General features: G+C 43.8%; 2 protein-coding genes across 3 annotated transcripts; both read right to left on the bottom strand.

The window, feature by feature from the left end:
- Nucleotides 1-87: 87 nt before the first annotated feature.
- Nucleotides 88-6,313, bottom strand: LOC133884777 (PH, RCC1 and FYVE domains-containing protein 1-like). 2 transcript variants are annotated; one of them, XM_062324327.1, is made up of 9 exons: nucleotides 5,150-6,313; nucleotides 4,961-5,047; nucleotides 4,754-4,843; nucleotides 4,491-4,577; nucleotides 4,252-4,368; nucleotides 1,671-3,731; nucleotides 1,445-1,591; nucleotides 718-1,145; nucleotides 88-482 (listed from the first exon to the last, which is right to left on the bottom strand). In XM_062324327.1, exons 1-9 carry the CDS (start codon nucleotides 5,165-5,167, stop codon nucleotides 374-376), a joined length of 3,144 nt encoding a protein of 1,047 aa, XP_062180311.1. In that variant the 5' UTR covers nucleotides 5,168-6,313; the 3' UTR covers nucleotides 88-373. The 2 variants fall into 2 exon arrangements, with proteins under 2 accessions (XP_062180311.1, XP_062180310.1); XM_062324326.1 differs by lacking the exons at nucleotides 4,754-4,843; nucleotides 4,961-5,047; nucleotides 5,150-6,313 and having other exon boundaries at nucleotides 1,671-4,379; nucleotides 4,491-4,656.
- Nucleotides 6,314-14,514: 8,201 nt separating this feature from the next.
- LOC133885445 (mitogen-activated protein kinase kinase kinase 17-like) lies at nucleotides 14,515-16,082 on the bottom strand. The gene has a single exon (XM_062325164.1). It carries the CDS (start codon nucleotides 15,989-15,991, stop codon nucleotides 14,582-14,584), a length of 1,410 nt encoding a protein of 469 aa, XP_062181148.1. The 5' UTR covers nucleotides 15,992-16,082; the 3' UTR covers nucleotides 14,515-14,581.
- Nucleotides 16,083-18,011: the final 1,929 nt, after the last annotated feature.

An 18,011-nucleotide genomic window follows, 5' to 3' on the forward strand; every position in this document is an offset into this window, starting at 1 on the left:
TCTGATCATCGCCAAAATGTGGTGGAATCTCACATGCCCTCGAATTAATCAGGCACAGTAACGAAAAAAAAAGCTATATGAGGTGAACTGGAGGCCGTCCTGCCAATAAAAGAAAGCTTTCGCGACAAACTACAAGCGCTTCTGGTCAGCAAAAGTACCGCAAACTGCCATTTCAGTAAGCAGGCACAAAGGAATGGAAACATGTCAGTATCTTCACAATCTAATCTATCTCATCAGAGTTGCCGCAAAGAGGTTCGCGTCATCGGGGAAGCTCCAAGCAAAATGCAGGAGTTTGCTTCTCCCAAAAGCTCTTCTAAAACTAAGTTCAGAAGGGTGGACGATAGTATTCCTCATGAGGGGATGCTGCATTTGCCTACGGTGTCAGAGGAACCTGCTGAGTCGGATGGTTGTATTTCCTGAATACTCTCTCCTGGTTCTCCCTCCACCATTCCTCCGCCTGGTTCTCGGCAAATCTCCTCTTGCTGATTGGAGAACAACAAAAAGAACTCATAGGTAATTTTGATTCGGAATAAAATGAACATTATGGAGTGTTTTGAAATTATGTTTTGTGCTAAGAAGATAATTGGTACTAATAAACGTTCAGACTATCACATATCAGCATATATGATAGTCTTTCTTTTTCCCACGCAACGAGGAAAAATATGGATCAAGCTCTGATATATGCTGCATAGAGGAAGAGGGGCTGTTGTAGGATACCTGAATCTAACACGCTTGAATACTTTGGTACCATCTCTCAGCTGGATCAGTGTCACATACACCCCTGGCTCAAACTGCTCAATCAGTTGCACTTCTCCATGAGTACCATACCTTGGTGCAAAGTCGCCATTGGCCCTCGAGCCGTTTTCTATGATACGATGGCATGGAGATTCACTCGACATGGAAACGGCTGAGCCACTAGCATTTCCAGTACTGCCATCCTGAGACATTACCAGGTTGCCCATGCTTATTGACTTATGGCATGTTGTACCTCCACCACTTGAGAGGCCAGGCTGTTCATGTCCACTGGGGCCTGGGACCTCCGGTGGATGACGACTTTGTCCCGTAAGAAATCTCTCTGAATGACTTCGCAAGGTTTTTAAGCTGTCAGCAATATCACTAGGCATCCTATCTGCAATACTCCTGAGCTGAAGAATGAAACGACGTGATATTGTGAGTATCCCTCTAAGACAGGTCAAGTAAACATGTACATTGAAACAAGTCCTATTTCATGAGCCACAAAGCTTACATCAACTCAAGTTTTTCTTTATTTCAATTAACACTAAATGCTTTTAATATTATGCCTGTTTCATTCGAAATATCATTGAACCACTCCTCTATTTGTATTTGAATAAGTCTCAAGTACGCAGCATTGTAGGCAATTAAAAGCTTATCATGCAAGCTAAAGAGCTGCATAGTATCTTGCAAAAGTAGTTCACTGCTGTACCTCATTGTCAAGAAACCTAATGAACTCCAAAACATCATTACGCCTCGAAGACTCTGCTGCAGCTATAGAGGCAGAATGTTCAGCTCTCCTTTCAGATTTCTGCAGTTGCTCTTCTTGGGCTTCACATTTTTGCTTCAATTTATTAACCTGTTAAAAATTAAATGATTTTTATCAACATCAGCTAAACACAATAAAGTAGAAAAGTTTACATTATTCTAAATCATACCTGAGATTGTAACTTTGAGATATCTTCATTCAGCACCTCGTTAGTCCTCTTCAAGCTATCAGTGTCACTTTTACCACAGAGAGGATTTGCAGGAGATGGACTTGGCTTCCTTATGAGAGGAGATGGTGGCATCGAAGGCATGGCCATTGCCATTGGAGCTGCCATTGTCATGGGCTTTGTATTAGTTGGAAATGGAACTGAACCAAATGTTCCACCAAAAGCGAGATCTTTAAACGGTAACATGGACGGAACTTGGGACGCCCTCATCATGGACATAGGATCCGGTTTTATCTCGTTTCTAACTGCTTTTATTTCTGATTGCTTTAGTGGTTCTGCTGGTGATGTTGTTGCAAGCCTAGAAGGTCTTATTTCTGGCCTCTCTGACTTCTCTTTGCTATCGATGGAGCGACGATTAATGACATTCCTTTTGTTATATGAACTGTTGCTGCTGGTTTCTGCACCTTTCAGTTTCATGAAGCATGAATCGCATACGCGGTGTGGCTTGCCAGGAGTTGGGGCCAAAGCAGCCTTCAGTACTTTCCTTGAACTACATGCATGGCAATGAACAAGCCCGCAATTATAACAATTGTGTCTCTTTCTTGTGAAGCCAAACGGTTGCCTACAACCTGAGCAGACGGACTGATCTGCACCTGAAACCCACTTATGTATACAAATGCAGGTCGTGAAATTCGAACCACATGCTATACTTTTAACATGACGATCTTTTAATGCTTCCACAAGAGTTGGTTTTTTCTTATCTTCAATGCCACCATGTCCCAGCCTTCCATTGGCGCCCATCCCCCATGTATACACTTCACTTCGTGAAGTCAAGACTGCAACATGGTGTGAGCCACATGAGATCTCTTCAACCAATACACCAGCCAACCTATCCTGTACCAGGCAAGGTTGTTTACCGTCAGACTTCGGATTCCCAAGCTGGCCATTGCTAGAGCTGCCCATCGTGAAAACATGACCGGATGTAGCGAGGGCAATAGTCATACTATGTCCGCAGGCCACCTGATGGAAATTATAATCAATGAGAGATTGAACACAAGTAGGAACTAGCCTAGCATCTTTATCCCCATGACCTAAAAGATTTTTGTCTCCATCACCCCAGGTATATAGCTTCCTGGAGACCACATTCATGCCTGCCTGACTACTTGTCTCCACAATTGCTGCGGAATGCCAGAGTCCACAGGCAACTTTCATTGTTCTGAATCCATTCAAAGTTTCAACTTCCTTTGGGTATGCGACGCTTTCACGGTTTCCATGTCCAAGAGCACCAAATGTCCCGTCACCAAAAGTGAACACTTTTCCACTAGATGTGACCAGTGCTGAATGCCATGAGCCACATGCAATTGACAATACCTGAAGCCCTTCTAAAGGTACTGAGACTCGTTTAGGAAGGCAGTGGCTAGCTCCGACACCGTGCCCAAGCAATCCAGCATTGTAGTATCCATCACCCCAACTGTACAAATCACCAGAGGCAGTTACAGCACAAGTATGGAACTCCCCACACGCAACATATTCTACATTTGACACTGCTAAGGATTCAACAAGTTTGGGACGGCTAATATCTGCATCAGTTCCATGACCAAGACGCCCACCAAGTTCTTCACCCCATGTGAATACTTCTCCTTGCCTGGTAGTAAGAGCAATGTGCCTCGAACCACAGGCTATCTGCTGTACGTCCAAAACAACATCTGATTCCAGCGGTTTAGGAACTAAAACGTCTGCTTTGGAGCACAAATAGTTCGAGGATCCTTCTGTGGAGATCACATCAGTCCATGCCTCACCCCACACATAAACATCACCAAGGGATTCAATGTCATCAGTTCCAGAACCTTGACTCGAAGAACTAGGGGAACTGGAAATACTAAGCCGGCTACTGTCTCCTGCACTTGCTCTTAGCATATTTGCACGATCCGATCCAACATCTGCTCTTGCAGAACTCAAAGAATTGGTTGTGCTATAAGTAGCTGAGTGAAAACTACGTGTAATACTTGAGGCAATATCTAGTTTTGTATCATACGAATTGCTATCTTGACAATACGATACTTCCTGAGAAAAAAAAGAAATGTTAAATTAGAAAATTCTGCAATCTTTGATAAAAGGCAAGGCACAGTCCAACCTCCAGCAGTCACAGTTGATACAAGCGGGATCAAAAGGATAAATTATAGGTAAGTAATGTATTAGATATACTAGCTAATCCATCAAATAAATAAGGACCAAATGGCACCTCCGTGATTTATTTATCAGTAAAAAGAAAAACAGAGATCACATCCGTGCTTAAGGCATATGCTCTTCTGCAACTACAAATTTTCATACTGAAATAGGATAAATAAGATGGTTTATCGGTGCAGCTTATTGGGCATCTTAGGCAAGTTGAAGGCCTTCACTGCTGGCTTTTCAAAGAATATGGCTTCTAAATCAAGCTTAGCTTTCCCAAACATGGCCTGAGTAATTTATGGGTTATATCCTTCAATCTCAAATACTTAAACCAAACCACACACAGAGAAATTTTATCATATATGAATTAATTGTAAACAATGTAGCAAACTATTTAGGAAGATCAACTCACGTCAGAAAATGATATTCTATCACTTAGACCAGGAGTCAAAGAATTTTTACAGCATGAAGTAATTAGTGTCTCAAGTGTTGAAAACCAGACTTCAACTTCAGCTTGATCCTTGCAAACCTGTAGACCAGCTAGAATCTCGTGTGATTGTTGTCCTCCATAAATCATAGTACAAGGTAGATCTAGAGGCAAAGCTTGTACCAGCGGTTAACAAAAAAGAGTATAAAGCATTTATTTTTTACCAGATCAAGGGAGCGTTGTCTGTTCTTGTATATCAGGGAAAATGACAGGTAGTCCTTCTCAGGGCATAAAAACCTCCTAAAAACAGCCTGATAAAAAAGATAAATTCGTGTATGTCAATTTCAGATGTCTGACAAATTTGATTACTATACTTCATACCCAAGTCTCGATAAATTCTTCGATACTAAAAACTGTAGTTGTGAGTTTATAGCAGCGAAGTAACCACCAAACTCAGTGGAAACTGGAAGTTGGCGCTTCAACTTACAGTTTTCTGTCCAGGAATGATCTTAGACACTGAAGACAGTCCAAGGCACTTCTCTTTGTTTTTGGAATACCAAACTAATGATGTTTCATCCTGTAATAAGAAAGAATAAAAAATGCTGTATTTAATGCTGTAATGAGGCTTTTGCGTAAAAAAATGCTGTAATGAGACACTAACATTGATATTACACGAATGCAAACAAGAACTTACACTAGAAAGTCTGAATTCACGAATCTTAGGTTTTCCCTTCTGGCTATACTTGATAAGCTTGCTACCTTTCTTTAAAGTAATAAGGGCCTTTACGACATCCAAAAAAATTATGGATTAGTACTTCCAACTATTTATCTAATAAACTTGTTCAAGCAAAATACAACACAGAAATGGCATTCAGAACCTCACATTATCATCTGGTGTCATCTAAACAGTAACATGACAACATTCTATTTTCCGCTATTGGATCTTGATCACCTGCAACTGTACATACAGACTAATGTTGGGACCTCGGCATCACAAGAACGGATTTAGAACAAATCAGCATAAAACGTTATTTTCAATTATATATGACAAAATGGTACAATAATGAAAAAATGAAATGGCTTCCCAATGCCACTTCAATCTTGATGGTGCCGAACTGCCAGTGTCTAGATGGTATCTGTGTGCATTTGTAGATGCCACGCCACGGGATTTCCCGTTTGATAGACCGTAATCAACTCACATTTTCAAATGATTATGTCCCCAGGCGCATACAGATCGCTGTTGCTCCTTCCTTTCCTTACAAATCCTCCAAATGTTGCAATGTTGCGTATCAAAAATGTTTTGGCATTTCCCAGAGAACGCATTAACAATGCTGCACGTATGCACAAGAGACAGAAGCGCACTTTTTTTTTTGGAAAAAAAAAACTGATTGCAGCACTCCACCACGCAGCAAGCGAATCCGCAACAAAACGGGCGGATTGGACTGTCCATCCCAGAAATAAATATTATGATTTGAGATCCCAATAATTTGAAGAAAAAAAAAAGGAAGAAGATTGAGGGCTCGCAGCAAAGAGAAGATTCAGCAGAACAGAATGCACAATAATCCATCCAAAGCAAGCCGCCTCCTTACCAGCAAAAGTTAGAAATCAATCCGAGCCCGGATGGATCTCCACTCCACGCCAGTCTAGGGGAGGCGAGGACGACGAGGGTGCCTACGAGAGAAGGGAGAGAGGTGCAATTGCGGTGGAAGGATGCCTTGATCTGCATGGAGGGAGAGGGAGGCGTGTTCGCCGCGGAGGGCGGTGAGGAAGGAAACGAGTGGTCTGTCCGTCCGTGCCTCTGTGGGCTCGGTTGAACTCGGTCGGGTTGAATCCAGTACACGAGGGTCGCTCGAGAGCAGCACAACCACTGTTTTTGTTTCTTTTCCGATTATACGAGGATGGCACGCACACGCACGTACGTGAGTGTGTCTTATACAAGAGCACCTTCAGCAGAATGATCATCCGATTCATCATAGGTAAATTTAGACATTAAGCATAAAGCGTAGCTTTAGTAGAGCAGTCATACACCTCGCTAGCTTTAGTAGAGCAGTCATACACCTCGCTATCATTGTAGCCTCGCCATCCAGTAGCGCTTGGGATGGTAATGCTTAGGATGAAAATTTAGATTAGTCTATAGTTGAGGAGCAAGAATCACCGTTTCAAATATCTCCTTCCTTCATGAGATCAAACAACAAAAGATAAAAAAATTGTGAGTATGAAGATAAAATGTTATTATCGGTATGGCTAAACATAAGTATAGATATAGCTCAATAGACTCAACAATCTCGCTCTACTTATTGAAAGAGAAATCATTTCTACTTCCATTAGTATAAGAACTTCGAGTCACTCTACCGATGCAGGAGGAGCAACCAGAGAGGAAAAGCCATAATGATGTGGAAGAGGCAGACCAGATGGATGTGCATATATAGAGGATAAAACTAGCCGTTGGAATATAGCTGTTGTAAGAAATAGTCATTGCAAAAAAAATATCATGCGAAAAAACTAGTTGTTACGAATACAATATATGTAAATGAGATATGAAAAGTGAGATTTAACTAGTCAGCTGGAGTGTATAGAAATATAGAGAGAATATTTTGGAGTGTATAGAAATATAGAGAGAATTTTTTGGAGTGTATAAAAATATAGAGAAGGAATTCTTTGGAGTGGATAATCAGATAGAGATATGGATAGTGGAATTTGACTAATCTGCTGAAGATACTCTAACATGTCTATAAACATAACAGCTAAAAATAATCATGTGTGTAAATTCTATTATTATGTTGTTTATCCAAGGACTCGAAACACTTGGGATATCAATCACACACTTAGAGCACATTTCTATAGGAATAGTACTTAATCCAAAAGTATAGGAGCAGTGTGTCAAGTACATAAAATAATTAGAACTAGTAAGGCTACTCATGTTAATAGCGTGGCTAGTCTCGCTGCAATATTTTGTCACGATAACTTTTGATTAAAATTAGTTTTTTTTAGTTTTTTTATAAGTTTAGCGCCATTTAGTTACAAAACTCATAAAATTAGAAGAAGGGATAACAATTATGTTAGTGGAAGAGAAAATTATTTATGCTTCAAACTTATACCCGAATCGTATACATGTATTATTTTGATTTGTATACATTTTGATCAACTATCAAAATCGTACGTCAGGTATAAGCAAACGAACCAAAATCATAATAGGTTTTTCTTGCCTATGTATTGTAAATTGACTGTTGTCTGCTTGATGCGATGATTTTGAGCTATACAGTACTTCTTAATCTATTATCTTATTAAGAATTTTGAATTCTTATTTTATTTTTCATTATGAATTTTAACTGTTGATTAATTGTATTTTACATAGGCTCTTTATTTAGGTATTGATTTTTTATAATAATTTGATTTTTTTTCTAAGACTATATTTGATATAGATCTTCCTTTTTTTTTCTATTCTAACCTTAATTTCAATTATTATTTTATTTAGAATCTTTACTCAGATATTTTGTTTCTCAAACTGTATGGAAATTGAATTGCTAATTTTTCATAGTTTTAAATTCCGAATTTAGCTATTTATTAATCTATTTGATATTGACTTTTATTTAATCTAGACCGTTAGATGTTCATAGTAATGAGTGGTCTAAATGTTTTTCTTTTTTTCGATTAACATGATAATTTTGTGATATTGAGAATAAACGTGAAGACTTTTTTAACACTCAAATAATAATATAATAGATAACGTCTCTAATGCCACTGCGAAACTGAATAATTGTAGCTGGTGACTGACAAAGCGGGCTAGATCCACATGTCATCGAGACAATAAAATGGCATATCACATATTATGAAAGCTTAGACAAATAAGGAATTGCCCAAAAATAATTCATGTGGTTTAAGGGCAGGCTGGCGATGCCACTTGCTAGCCACAGGCTATTCACATGTATGTAAAATTTGAAGTAACACTTGAACGAAATGTATAGTCGTATATTGCAAAAGAGCCACATAGGTATACCTCTTTAATTTCGCTAACTCAAACCTTGTTTGGGAGCCCAAATGGCCAAATCCTCGTCGAGATCCAGATGGACGAATTTCCGGCACATCCACATGAACGGGGCGTGATTTCGGCCCATCCGAACAAAGCCTTTGGTTGAATTTATCTGGAAACCATCTCCTTTCAGGTGTTCTCTCTCTTTTCTCAAGTTTAGGCTCCTAATTTTTTTTAAGGTAATCACTCTTTTTTAGAATGGAAATTGAAGTTTAGGCTCCTGATTTGTGAGGTATCATTCTTGTTCGTTTTTAAGGATCGCTCTTATGTATTGAGAATTGAGATTTTTGTCTTTGTTTGCTTTGTCTTTTGCATACGTGGGTAATCCAAAACCCTGACTTCCACAGCCAATTTCTGATAAGAAAATTTGTGCATCTTGTACTATAAATTGGTTTGGTAAAAGCAATTGTGAACTGTTGTATATATTACGAAAATATGAAACTGGATTCCAGTATCCCATCAAAACAAAAAGAACAAGAGCTAAACAATTCAATACACATGTTCTCACAAGTAATTATCAGCAGGTTACAGAAGATAATTACATACACATGTAAACTACCAACACTGAATAGCAGGAAAACATATTATAAGTGTTCTCAGGTTATTTGCAACAACTAGCCCCGGGACATAAAATCCTGCTCCCTAACTATTGCAATCTACACATCATAATTGGGCTGATTCTCAACCTCAAACTAGTTTCAGAACCTGTATGATAACTCTAGAAGAAAGATTAAGACGGACAATGCTGTTATTCTACTCCGAAAAACATAAGGTCAGAGGATAAAACAGACCATAGCAACCGTAAGAACCACAATAGATCATCAGCACCTCACATCTTCATTGATACAAAACTGAACAATGAGATCATGATTTTCCTAGATCGCAACTAATCAATCTGACTCAACAGCAGCACTAGTTCCATAAATCAACCAAGAATAATCAAACAACTAGAGCACACCATAGGTCTGAAACTAATATACTAAGAATACAACCACAATTGCAGTGTAATTTTTCATCACAGAACAATAAAATCAAGCCACACTCCAAAATTGAGCAGAGGGTAAGAGATGTGAAACCTGAAATACTCATAGTACTTTACACTAAAATGAATCAGTGATCCAGGCTAGGCACGACATTCATGCCGTTGTCCCAGAAATCCTATTCACCGTTGTTGCCATCGGCGAGAAAGATAGAGATACAAAACCTCACCACACCACATCGGCGCGTTTAGGCGAGCCTCGGCACACATAGCTCCGATTTGCACCAACACAAGGCATCTCCACCCAATCTTTTCAATCTATGAATCCCCAAATCGAGCACAACTCCAGTTCAGAGGTAATGACCAAAATCAAATAGGAGAAAAAATTAGCAAATGGAGAGGAAAGAAATTTTCCTCCGCGCTCTCCCATGAGAAGGAGCTGGTCTCAGCTAGATGCGACCACCACGCGCTCCAGCTCCACGACCCGAGGGAATCAGAGGTGGAAGCGCTGCCACCGCCACACATGCTACCACTAGCCCCATCTCTCCCAAGCACACGTATGCTCACTCCTCTCTCTTCCCTAGTAGACCTGATGCATATATGTGCTTCATCGCATGGGCTTAGGCCCGACAAACCAAATGGGTCACAAGCCCAGCTAAGAAAAGCTCAGAAAAAACATTAAAATTCAATAATATTTTAACAATCCCTATCAAATTTTAATGATAGAGTTGTCGATTTGATATATAGGATTTGAGAAACAAGTAACTTTCAGATTTAAACAAGTTACCTAATTACGTATAAATTGACTCACATATGATTCAATAATATTTCTCACCAGAATTACCTCCCTCCTCTCACAAGCTCTTTCAAGAATCCAAAGCTGCCATACTAGCTAAACGATTGCCCCAGCTGACTCTCCTTCAATATAGAAATATTTCTTGACAGAAACAGAATAAAAAAACTAAAGGATGATGCTAGCGTCCGGACGTCTCATCCATTGGATACTTCAATAGTCCGCCAATAGTTCATTGTAACATCTAAAAATAACATTTGTAATATTTGAACAATATCTAAAACAGTGCCAAAAATAGCTTGTTGTATGCATCTGTCAGTGTATCAGGAACCGGGGGTCCCTGAGTCCCGAGGCCAGGCCAGCCATCCACCACGTATCGCCATCCCGCGAGGTCTCTCCCGCGGGGTAAGGAGAGTTCGAGTCCCGGGAGAAGGTGCTCGGGGCCACAGTCTTTGGTTTCCGAGCACCCCAGTTCCCCGATGATCCGCGGTGTCTAAGTACCGGGAAGAAAAGTGCTCGGGCCGGTGCCAGGTCATCCCCGAGCACCCTAGTTCCCCGATGACCAGAAGAGCTAAAGTTCCGGGAGAGAGAGTGCTCGGGGCTGTGAGCGGCAGTCCCCGAGCACTCGGTTCCCTGAAAGTTCCACACAAAGAGTGCTCGGGAGAGAATGCTCGGGGCTGCGCGTGACGGCCTCCGAGCGTTCGGTTCCCCGAAGGATCAGGCAAGAGTGCTCGGGAGAGAGTGCTCGGGGAGGTAAATAGTACCCCCGAGCACTCGGTTCCCCGACGACCCAGAAAGACCCCCGAGGGGCCCACCGATGAGGTATCCGCCAGTCAGAGGCCGAAGCCGCATTTAATGAGCGTGCGTGGTCTGACACATCCAACTGCTCCCGCCGCAGTGTTAGTCCCTGCCATGCTTTGGCAGGGGCGCGTGGGGCTATTAATTGCATGGGTCCCATCCCGCATTATCCGGTGTGTCTCGGGATAACATCACCAGGATCAAGGCATTCCGCCTGCCGCTCTGTCGCGGCAGAGAAACAAGACAGGGCGTTCACTCCGGGTGGCTCGGTGGCTGCCCGGTGGGCCCTCTCAACGGCGCCCGTTGCCAGGGCGTCCACAGCAACAGGTGACCGGATGCGCGCCGCGTTTTTCCACCGCCCCAGTCACTTCGCCCAGAGGAGATGATGACGCCTTTCTCAGTCAGGGCGTCTCGGAACTTGTGCCCCTTCCTTCCCGTTTGGGGTATGTCGCGGCCGACGGGTGCATAAAAGAATCGGCACACAGAGGAAGAAAAAAGAACAACAACGAAGGAGACAAACCCCACGACGAACCAAGCAAGCAAACAGAGACATTGTAAGCAAGCTTGAGCATAGCTCCGGCCGAAGAACAAGGAGCCTCAAGCTCTTAGATAGATCATATTTCTTGTAACCAGCTATATCCCTGAGGGATCTCCCCCAGGACAGTTATTGCATCCATACAGGAGTAGGGTGTTACCCCCCGTGCGGCCCAAACCTGTCTAAAAATCCGGTGCATTTACTTCCTTCTGCACTAGGTCGTCCCCCACCACCGTCCGTTGCATTTACTCTCATTCATTTCTCCGACGAACTTATTCAGGATCATCCCCCCGGCCGAATCTCTAAAAAGGGGTCTCTCGAGATCCCTGCGACAGGAGTTAATCCTCCGACAGCATCCGATTCTAAGAGAAAAATTCCCACCGCAACATCCCGTCATATTGCACGCAACATTTCAGGCAAATGCTATGTGGTGTAGAATTGAGTGCAATATACGAAAATAACTATAGCAACAAATTTTCGTAACGTCTCAAATATAAAATTTGAACATATGAAATATTGGATGTGTGAAAATATAGAAATTAATTTAAATGGATAATTTTTTCGGGTTTAGATATGTACGCAAGAGATTCCTAGATACGGTATATGAAAATAACTATTGCAATAAAATTTCATAACGTCTGAAACATTAAATTTGAACATCTGAAACATTAGAGATGCTAAAATATAATAATTAACTCAAAAGTATAATTTTTCAGATCCAGATCTGTACCCAAGATATTCCAAGATGCAATATATGAAAATAACTATTGCAACAAATTTTCATAACGTCTGAAACATTAAATTTGAATATCTGAAACATTGGAGATGCGAAAATATAAGAATTAACTCGAATGTATAAATTTTTTTTTCGAATCTATACGTAAGAGATTCTGGAATGCAACATATGAAAATAATTATTGTAACAAATTTTCATTACATCTGAAATATTAAATTTAAACGTCTAAAACGACACATAAATTAACTCAGAAGATAATATTTTCGGATCCGAGTATACGGACCGGCCCAATCAAATGTCGATGCTCCGGACGTCTGCTTGCCAGCATTATCCAATACTAAAATCGAAAAATCCGAAACCCTGCCAAACGCAACCTAATAACCGAGCCGGCGAGTCCGTGTTGCCTCCTCCGGCCGTCCTTCCAAATCCAATCGAGCACCTGACAGTTGAATTGACTCGCTGCGTCGGGCTGCGCCTGCCTTCACACCACTCCACGGTCCATAAAGCACGAGCTTAAACTATCTTGGTAAACTGCGTTGGTTTACCTTCGTTGCTGCCGCGGGCATGCTTAGTTAAGCGCTGACGCACCACGCAGCTTCATGCCCGATGACCAAACCGCGTCGCCGTGTTTCCATCCCCCGATCCCGATGGATCGAGAAAAGAATGGGCATGTGGCTTGACCTGGAAATGCTGACTTCGACGGGTGACGCTACGCATGACGCCGGCTTACGAACGATTGCTGTATTAATTCAGATTCCGCTCACTCAACTGCTAACATCTGAATGTCAAATCAAGTGTTGGTTTTCGTCAAACAGAGGATCGTTTGCAACTGCAGCGAGATGATGCCTATGCCCTATCTGGACCATGGGTGCGATTGCAACCTGTTACCTGTGCATGCAGTTTGGTGGCTCTGCACCTCTGCCTTTTGTCTGTCTGGTCGATCTCTGTGGGATGATGTACACCTGGACAGGTTTCCAGATGCAGCAACGCCACTGCTACTTACTAGACCTCGAACCTCCCTTGCTCCTCAAGAAACTGGGAGAAAGTTCTTCCCAAGCACAAGTCAGATCAAAGCGCAAAGGCAGGCGCAACTGACACTGACACATGCATGCCAGGGTTGTTGGCAGTTTTCATAAGCATCACTTTGTTTCCTGAGAGCCACTTTGTGATGGTACATGAACAGTTCAACCAGTGCGTGTAAACGCAAGACTTCAGCAACTCCATTCTAGTCGATGCGTTTTCTAAAATTTACAGGCTGGTCAACTGCTCTCTAGAAAACGTTGAACTAACTAGTAAACGGCATCTAGATTAGACCATCTCTAAATATATTTTCTTCATTTAGTTTACTTCTCGATTTTCCTCTCCGTTCTCATTCTCTTTATTTTCTCTTATCTTTAACAACTTTACTTCGAAAGGATTCGTAAAGTAAAAGTAGGGAGAATACTGTCATGAAGGAAATTACTTTAGGAATCCGTTCGTGACAGTAACTGTGAAGGAAAATCGTTAAAGTGCTGAAGAAAATAAAAATCCTTTCGTGAAGAGATTTTATACCTAAAAAAACCATTGAAGATGATCTTAGTAGCAACATATATCGTCAGTAGTAAATGGTCAGTCCAAAAATTGGAGTAAAAAAAAATCAGTAGCCCGACAGAAAGGGGTCTAGAAATGAGACCACAAACTCCAAACAGAGAGTTCGTCCAAATCCTCGTGCACGCATGTCAGGGGTGAGCTCATCCAGAGCACTTGGACAGGTGTCCTGGCAGCCTGCATCCTGCACATCATCTCTCGGCTCTCGCAGTCTCGCTGCAGGGAGGGAGGATCACACGAACACATGCCACTTGGATGGCGTCGCGTTCGGACGCAGGTCGTGCCCCGCGTCCACGCTGCCTGCGCTTTCTTGCCGAGGAAAAATCTCCAGAAGCCAAGCACAGGCTGCGACGCCATCGCCATATGACACGACCGCAGGAGCTCCTGCTTCGAGCGTGTTTTGGAGATGGAGTTGTGGTTGCAGTGTACACCTGTGCTGAGATGATGAAGGCCCGCCGGTTGCTTGCCGCGTTTGTCGGCAGCTCCGGAAGTTGCCGTGAAATTGTACAAACTTTTTTGCCGTTGCTTTGGGTTTCAGATATGAGGCTGGATTAGATTAGATATGGTTGGGTTTGATTTGTGGGTTGTCTAAAAGGTGTTAATCGTTGTCACAGATGCTGTTATTTCATCATCTTCTTCTTTTCACTCAAACGGTCATGCCCTAGTAGAGTTCATCGTTCTACTGGACAGTGATGCCACATCAAATTCACGCTATCAATCCCAGTTCATTTTCAGAGGGTGGTGTTTGAAACGCGGGAATTTCGCATAAAATGGTTCAATTCTCGCACGATTCAAGAAAAATTCCTGTATTCAATGGTGCCTAAGTTTGTCAGTGGGAGTCAGTAAAAAAAGAAAAGCTAAAGGACGAACAGAGGAGGTGGAAGGGAATGAAAGGCGATTTGACCATGACAATGAGTTTTTACTATTTCTTCATCAGAAATATCGAGATGAAGTACAATTGGATCACTAGTGAGATTCGCATAAATATCTTTGTGTTGCTGATGCGCATAGGCATCGGCAGCTCCTACATTGTGCACAGGATCATCGCCCGCATCCAAGTCAGCGCCAAAAAGCTCAGCCTCCACCTCTGCTTCCGATTCTGCACCCCAAAAATCTCCATGGAACGTCGTCTCCGCAGCCGGTAAAGCCACCGGCACAACGGGGACTTCATTGTGCATCTGCTCGGACGACATCGCCGCCGCCGCGTCGAAAATTTCACGGTGCGTCGGAAATTTCACTTCTTGGCAGGCGGCCGCTGCGTCAGGAAGTTCAGAGTGACGGCTGCACACTTCGATCCAACCATCGTCGGATTCCCAGTCCGGCAAGGCCGAGAAGGGGCCTGCCAATGCCCTGATTCTGTCAGCCGCGCTCTCTGGCAGCTCCTCATCCTCGTCGTCGGCGTCCAACTCCCACAATGCGGCATCCAGCGTGCTCTTGGGAGATACCCACTTGGCCTTCAAATCCTCTGCCTTGACGCCGCAGCCGGCTGATGCCAAGAACGGGTGCTCCAGCAGCTGCGCCACCGTCCACCGCTCACTGGTGTTTCGCCGTAGGCACTTGCCCAAGAAGTCCTTCGCCTCCGCCGACAGCCACTCCGGCGCCTCCGGCGTGGCGTCCGTGTACCCGATCAGGCGCACCGCCGCGACGACGTCGTCCATGTCGCTCCACGGGGCGCGGCCTGTGGCCATCTCGATGACGGTGCATCCCAGCGCCCAGACGTCGGCCTCCGGTCCCTGCTCCTCCCCGCGCACCACCTCCGGCGCCATGAATGCCGGTGTGCCGCCGATCGGCCCTTTCGAGCCCACGCGCCTCGCGCACCCGAAGTCCGCGAGCTTGGCCCGCCCGTCGGCGCCGATCGCCACGTTCCTCGCCTTGACGTCCCCGTGCACCATGGACTCCCCATGGAGGTACGCGATCCCCTTGGCCACGTCCGCCGCGTACGCCCGTATGGCGCCTTCCTCCAGGTGGCCCCCATTCCTTTCCACCTCGTCGGCCAGCGAGCCGCCGGGCGCGAACTCGAGGAGCAGCTGGTACTCCCCTCCCGCTGCGGCGCGGAACCCGAGGCAGGGGAGCACGTGCGGCGAGCAGAGCGAGGCCATGATCCCCCCCTCGCGCCGCAGCTGCTCGCCCCCCACGGCCCCGCCCGCCGACTTCACAGCGAGGAGCTCGTCCCCCGCCGCGAAGAGCGACACGACGGCGCCAGACGCGCCGCGGCCGAGCGTGCGGAGCCGCGTCAGGCGGCGGCCGCTGATCCCCGCGTCTACCATCGTGGTACCCAAGTTTTTTCTTGCGGTTTCTTTGTCTAGGTCTCGGAACTCCGCGTCTGCGTGGCGCGACGCCGCTGATCCGGCTGCGCCCGCGTCGAGCGCCTATTTATAACCGGAGGGAGTTCGGTGCAAGATCCAGCGTGCCCGACTGATTGGCAGGTTCTGGTTCGGTGGCGCGCTCGCGAAAGCACGTGAGGATTGCGGTGGCGCGCGGAGAAGCGTGGGGGCTACGATTTTTCCTCGCGCGGAGTCTGACTTGTGGGGCCGCGAAGGCCTAAGGGCGGGTCCAGCGTGTGGAACTGACTGGCCGGGATATTTGGCCGCGTGGGATGGAGGGGAACGTGGGTTTTGCGGGCAAGGCAAGTGGAAAACGAGGGCAAAATGGCTATTTGGCTGGATGAACCTAGGAAGGGCTCTGTCGGTTTGGACTGGAAGCTTTACGGCGAGTGGAAAACGAGGGCAAAATGGCTATCTGTCTGTTTAAAAATATTTTTTAAGATCTTATTTATATTATTTATTCTGTGATTTAATGGTTGGACTAAAGAGGAGTGAGAGAATGTGGATATATGTCATCATAGGGAAAAAAAGTATTTCGTAAGATTGAATCCTATAAAATTTATTTCCCGAGTAGATAGGGTAATATCGGTTATTTAAGAAATGTCAGGTGAGATTTTTGAGTGACGTGGATGAGAGAGTTGGAGAAGAGAGAGAAACATTGTATAATGATTAACAGGTAGTCTATTAGTAGACGGGTTGTTGCTATATAAACTACTATATAGATAGTTATTAGTGTCTACAGTATTATATGTGAGATTTCTAAACAACTTTTATAAACAATTTATTGTACGTGGTGTTTTTAATACCGTTGAAAATGATATGAATGTATTTTATAAACAACCGTTATCTGAACCGATGTACATGCCCTCTGAATTTTGTTTTTGGTGGAGTAACAGAAGCAATGAAAAATATTTATTGAAGGAGTCGGGTAACAAATATCATCACAAGGTGGTATTTTGCAAGACGATACACTACATTCGCTTCAATGGACGATGGTCGATGGAGTTACCTGGAGTTGGTTTTACGTTGAAAGTGTAGCAATTGTAGGAGGATAGTAGAGGGGGATGAGGCACCGTCAGGGGCATAGAGGGTGTTTGTAGAGATGAGTAAATGTAGGAGGGGTTGGAATATGTAAAGTGTTGTTGCGGTTGTATAAGTTTTGTGGCGACGAAAGAGATGATAGTTTGCATTACATTATTGGAATCTACACTACTATAAAATCAGACTTATATGTCGGTCTATCACTGCCGGTTGCTAATAGATCGGTAGTGATGAAGCATCACTATCGATTCAAAAATTGCACGGGAAGCATCAGCGAATGTGGTTTATGAACTGACAGTGATAAAAGGTATCATTGACGGTTCATCAGCCGTCAGTGATGCTTTGCTGCCAGGTGAAGCCACCAGCCGGCAGTGATACCTGAACTATCACTGCCGGATCTAGTCATGAACCGACAGTAATAGTTCGTCAAGTATCACTGTCGACTTACAAGAAACAACGACAGTGATAACGGGTGAGCAATGATTGGTTGGGTGAATAGTGCTTGGTCGGGTATCACTGCTGGCTTATGTTACGAACCGGCAGTGATGAGGATATCACTGCCGGTTCGTAACACGAGCCGACAGTGATAATGAATGACAGTTTATCTTTAAAAATTCATAAATTTTTCATACGAAATCGGATGGGGACAAAATTTATATAAAAATTGTAACCCTTGACGAGATCTACAACTTTGTAGTTAATTTTTTTTAAAAAAAATCATTTAAATGTCCAAATAATCATTTTAAGTTTTAGACAGAAATATATCAAAAAGATTGTATATGCTACTATTATCCCAAGTACTTATGTAATGGTATGTTAAGGATGTATTGCGCGAGCTGAGAGGTCTTAGGTTCGAGTGTCACGAACCGCACGCGCGTGTATTTCGCGCGAATAATCGCGTGACTTGTGACTTGTGCGGGCG

The sequence above is a fragment of the Phragmites australis genome, chromosome 11 (genome assembly GCF_958298935.1).
Source record: "Phragmites australis chromosome 11, lpPhrAust1.1, whole genome shotgun sequence".
Classification (NCBI taxonomy): Eukaryota; Viridiplantae; Streptophyta; class Magnoliopsida; order Poales; family Poaceae; genus Phragmites; species Phragmites australis.

Bases quoted from the DNA above. Each gene is read 5' to 3' on its own strand.
- LOC133884777 (XM_062324327.1), bottom strand. The intron at 3,732-4,251 runs GTGAGTTGATCT...TTTTTTTCTCAG, and splicing joins ATAGAATATCATTTTCTGAC to GAAGTATCGTATTGTCAAGA. The intron at 1,592-1,670 runs GTATGATTTAGA...AATTTTTAACAG, and splicing joins TCTCAAAGTTACAATCTCAG to GTTAATAAATTGAAGCAAAA.
- LOC133885445 (XM_062325164.1), bottom strand. From the start codon at position 15,991: ATGGTAGACGCGGGGATCAGCGGCCGCCGCCTGACGCGGCTCCGCACG.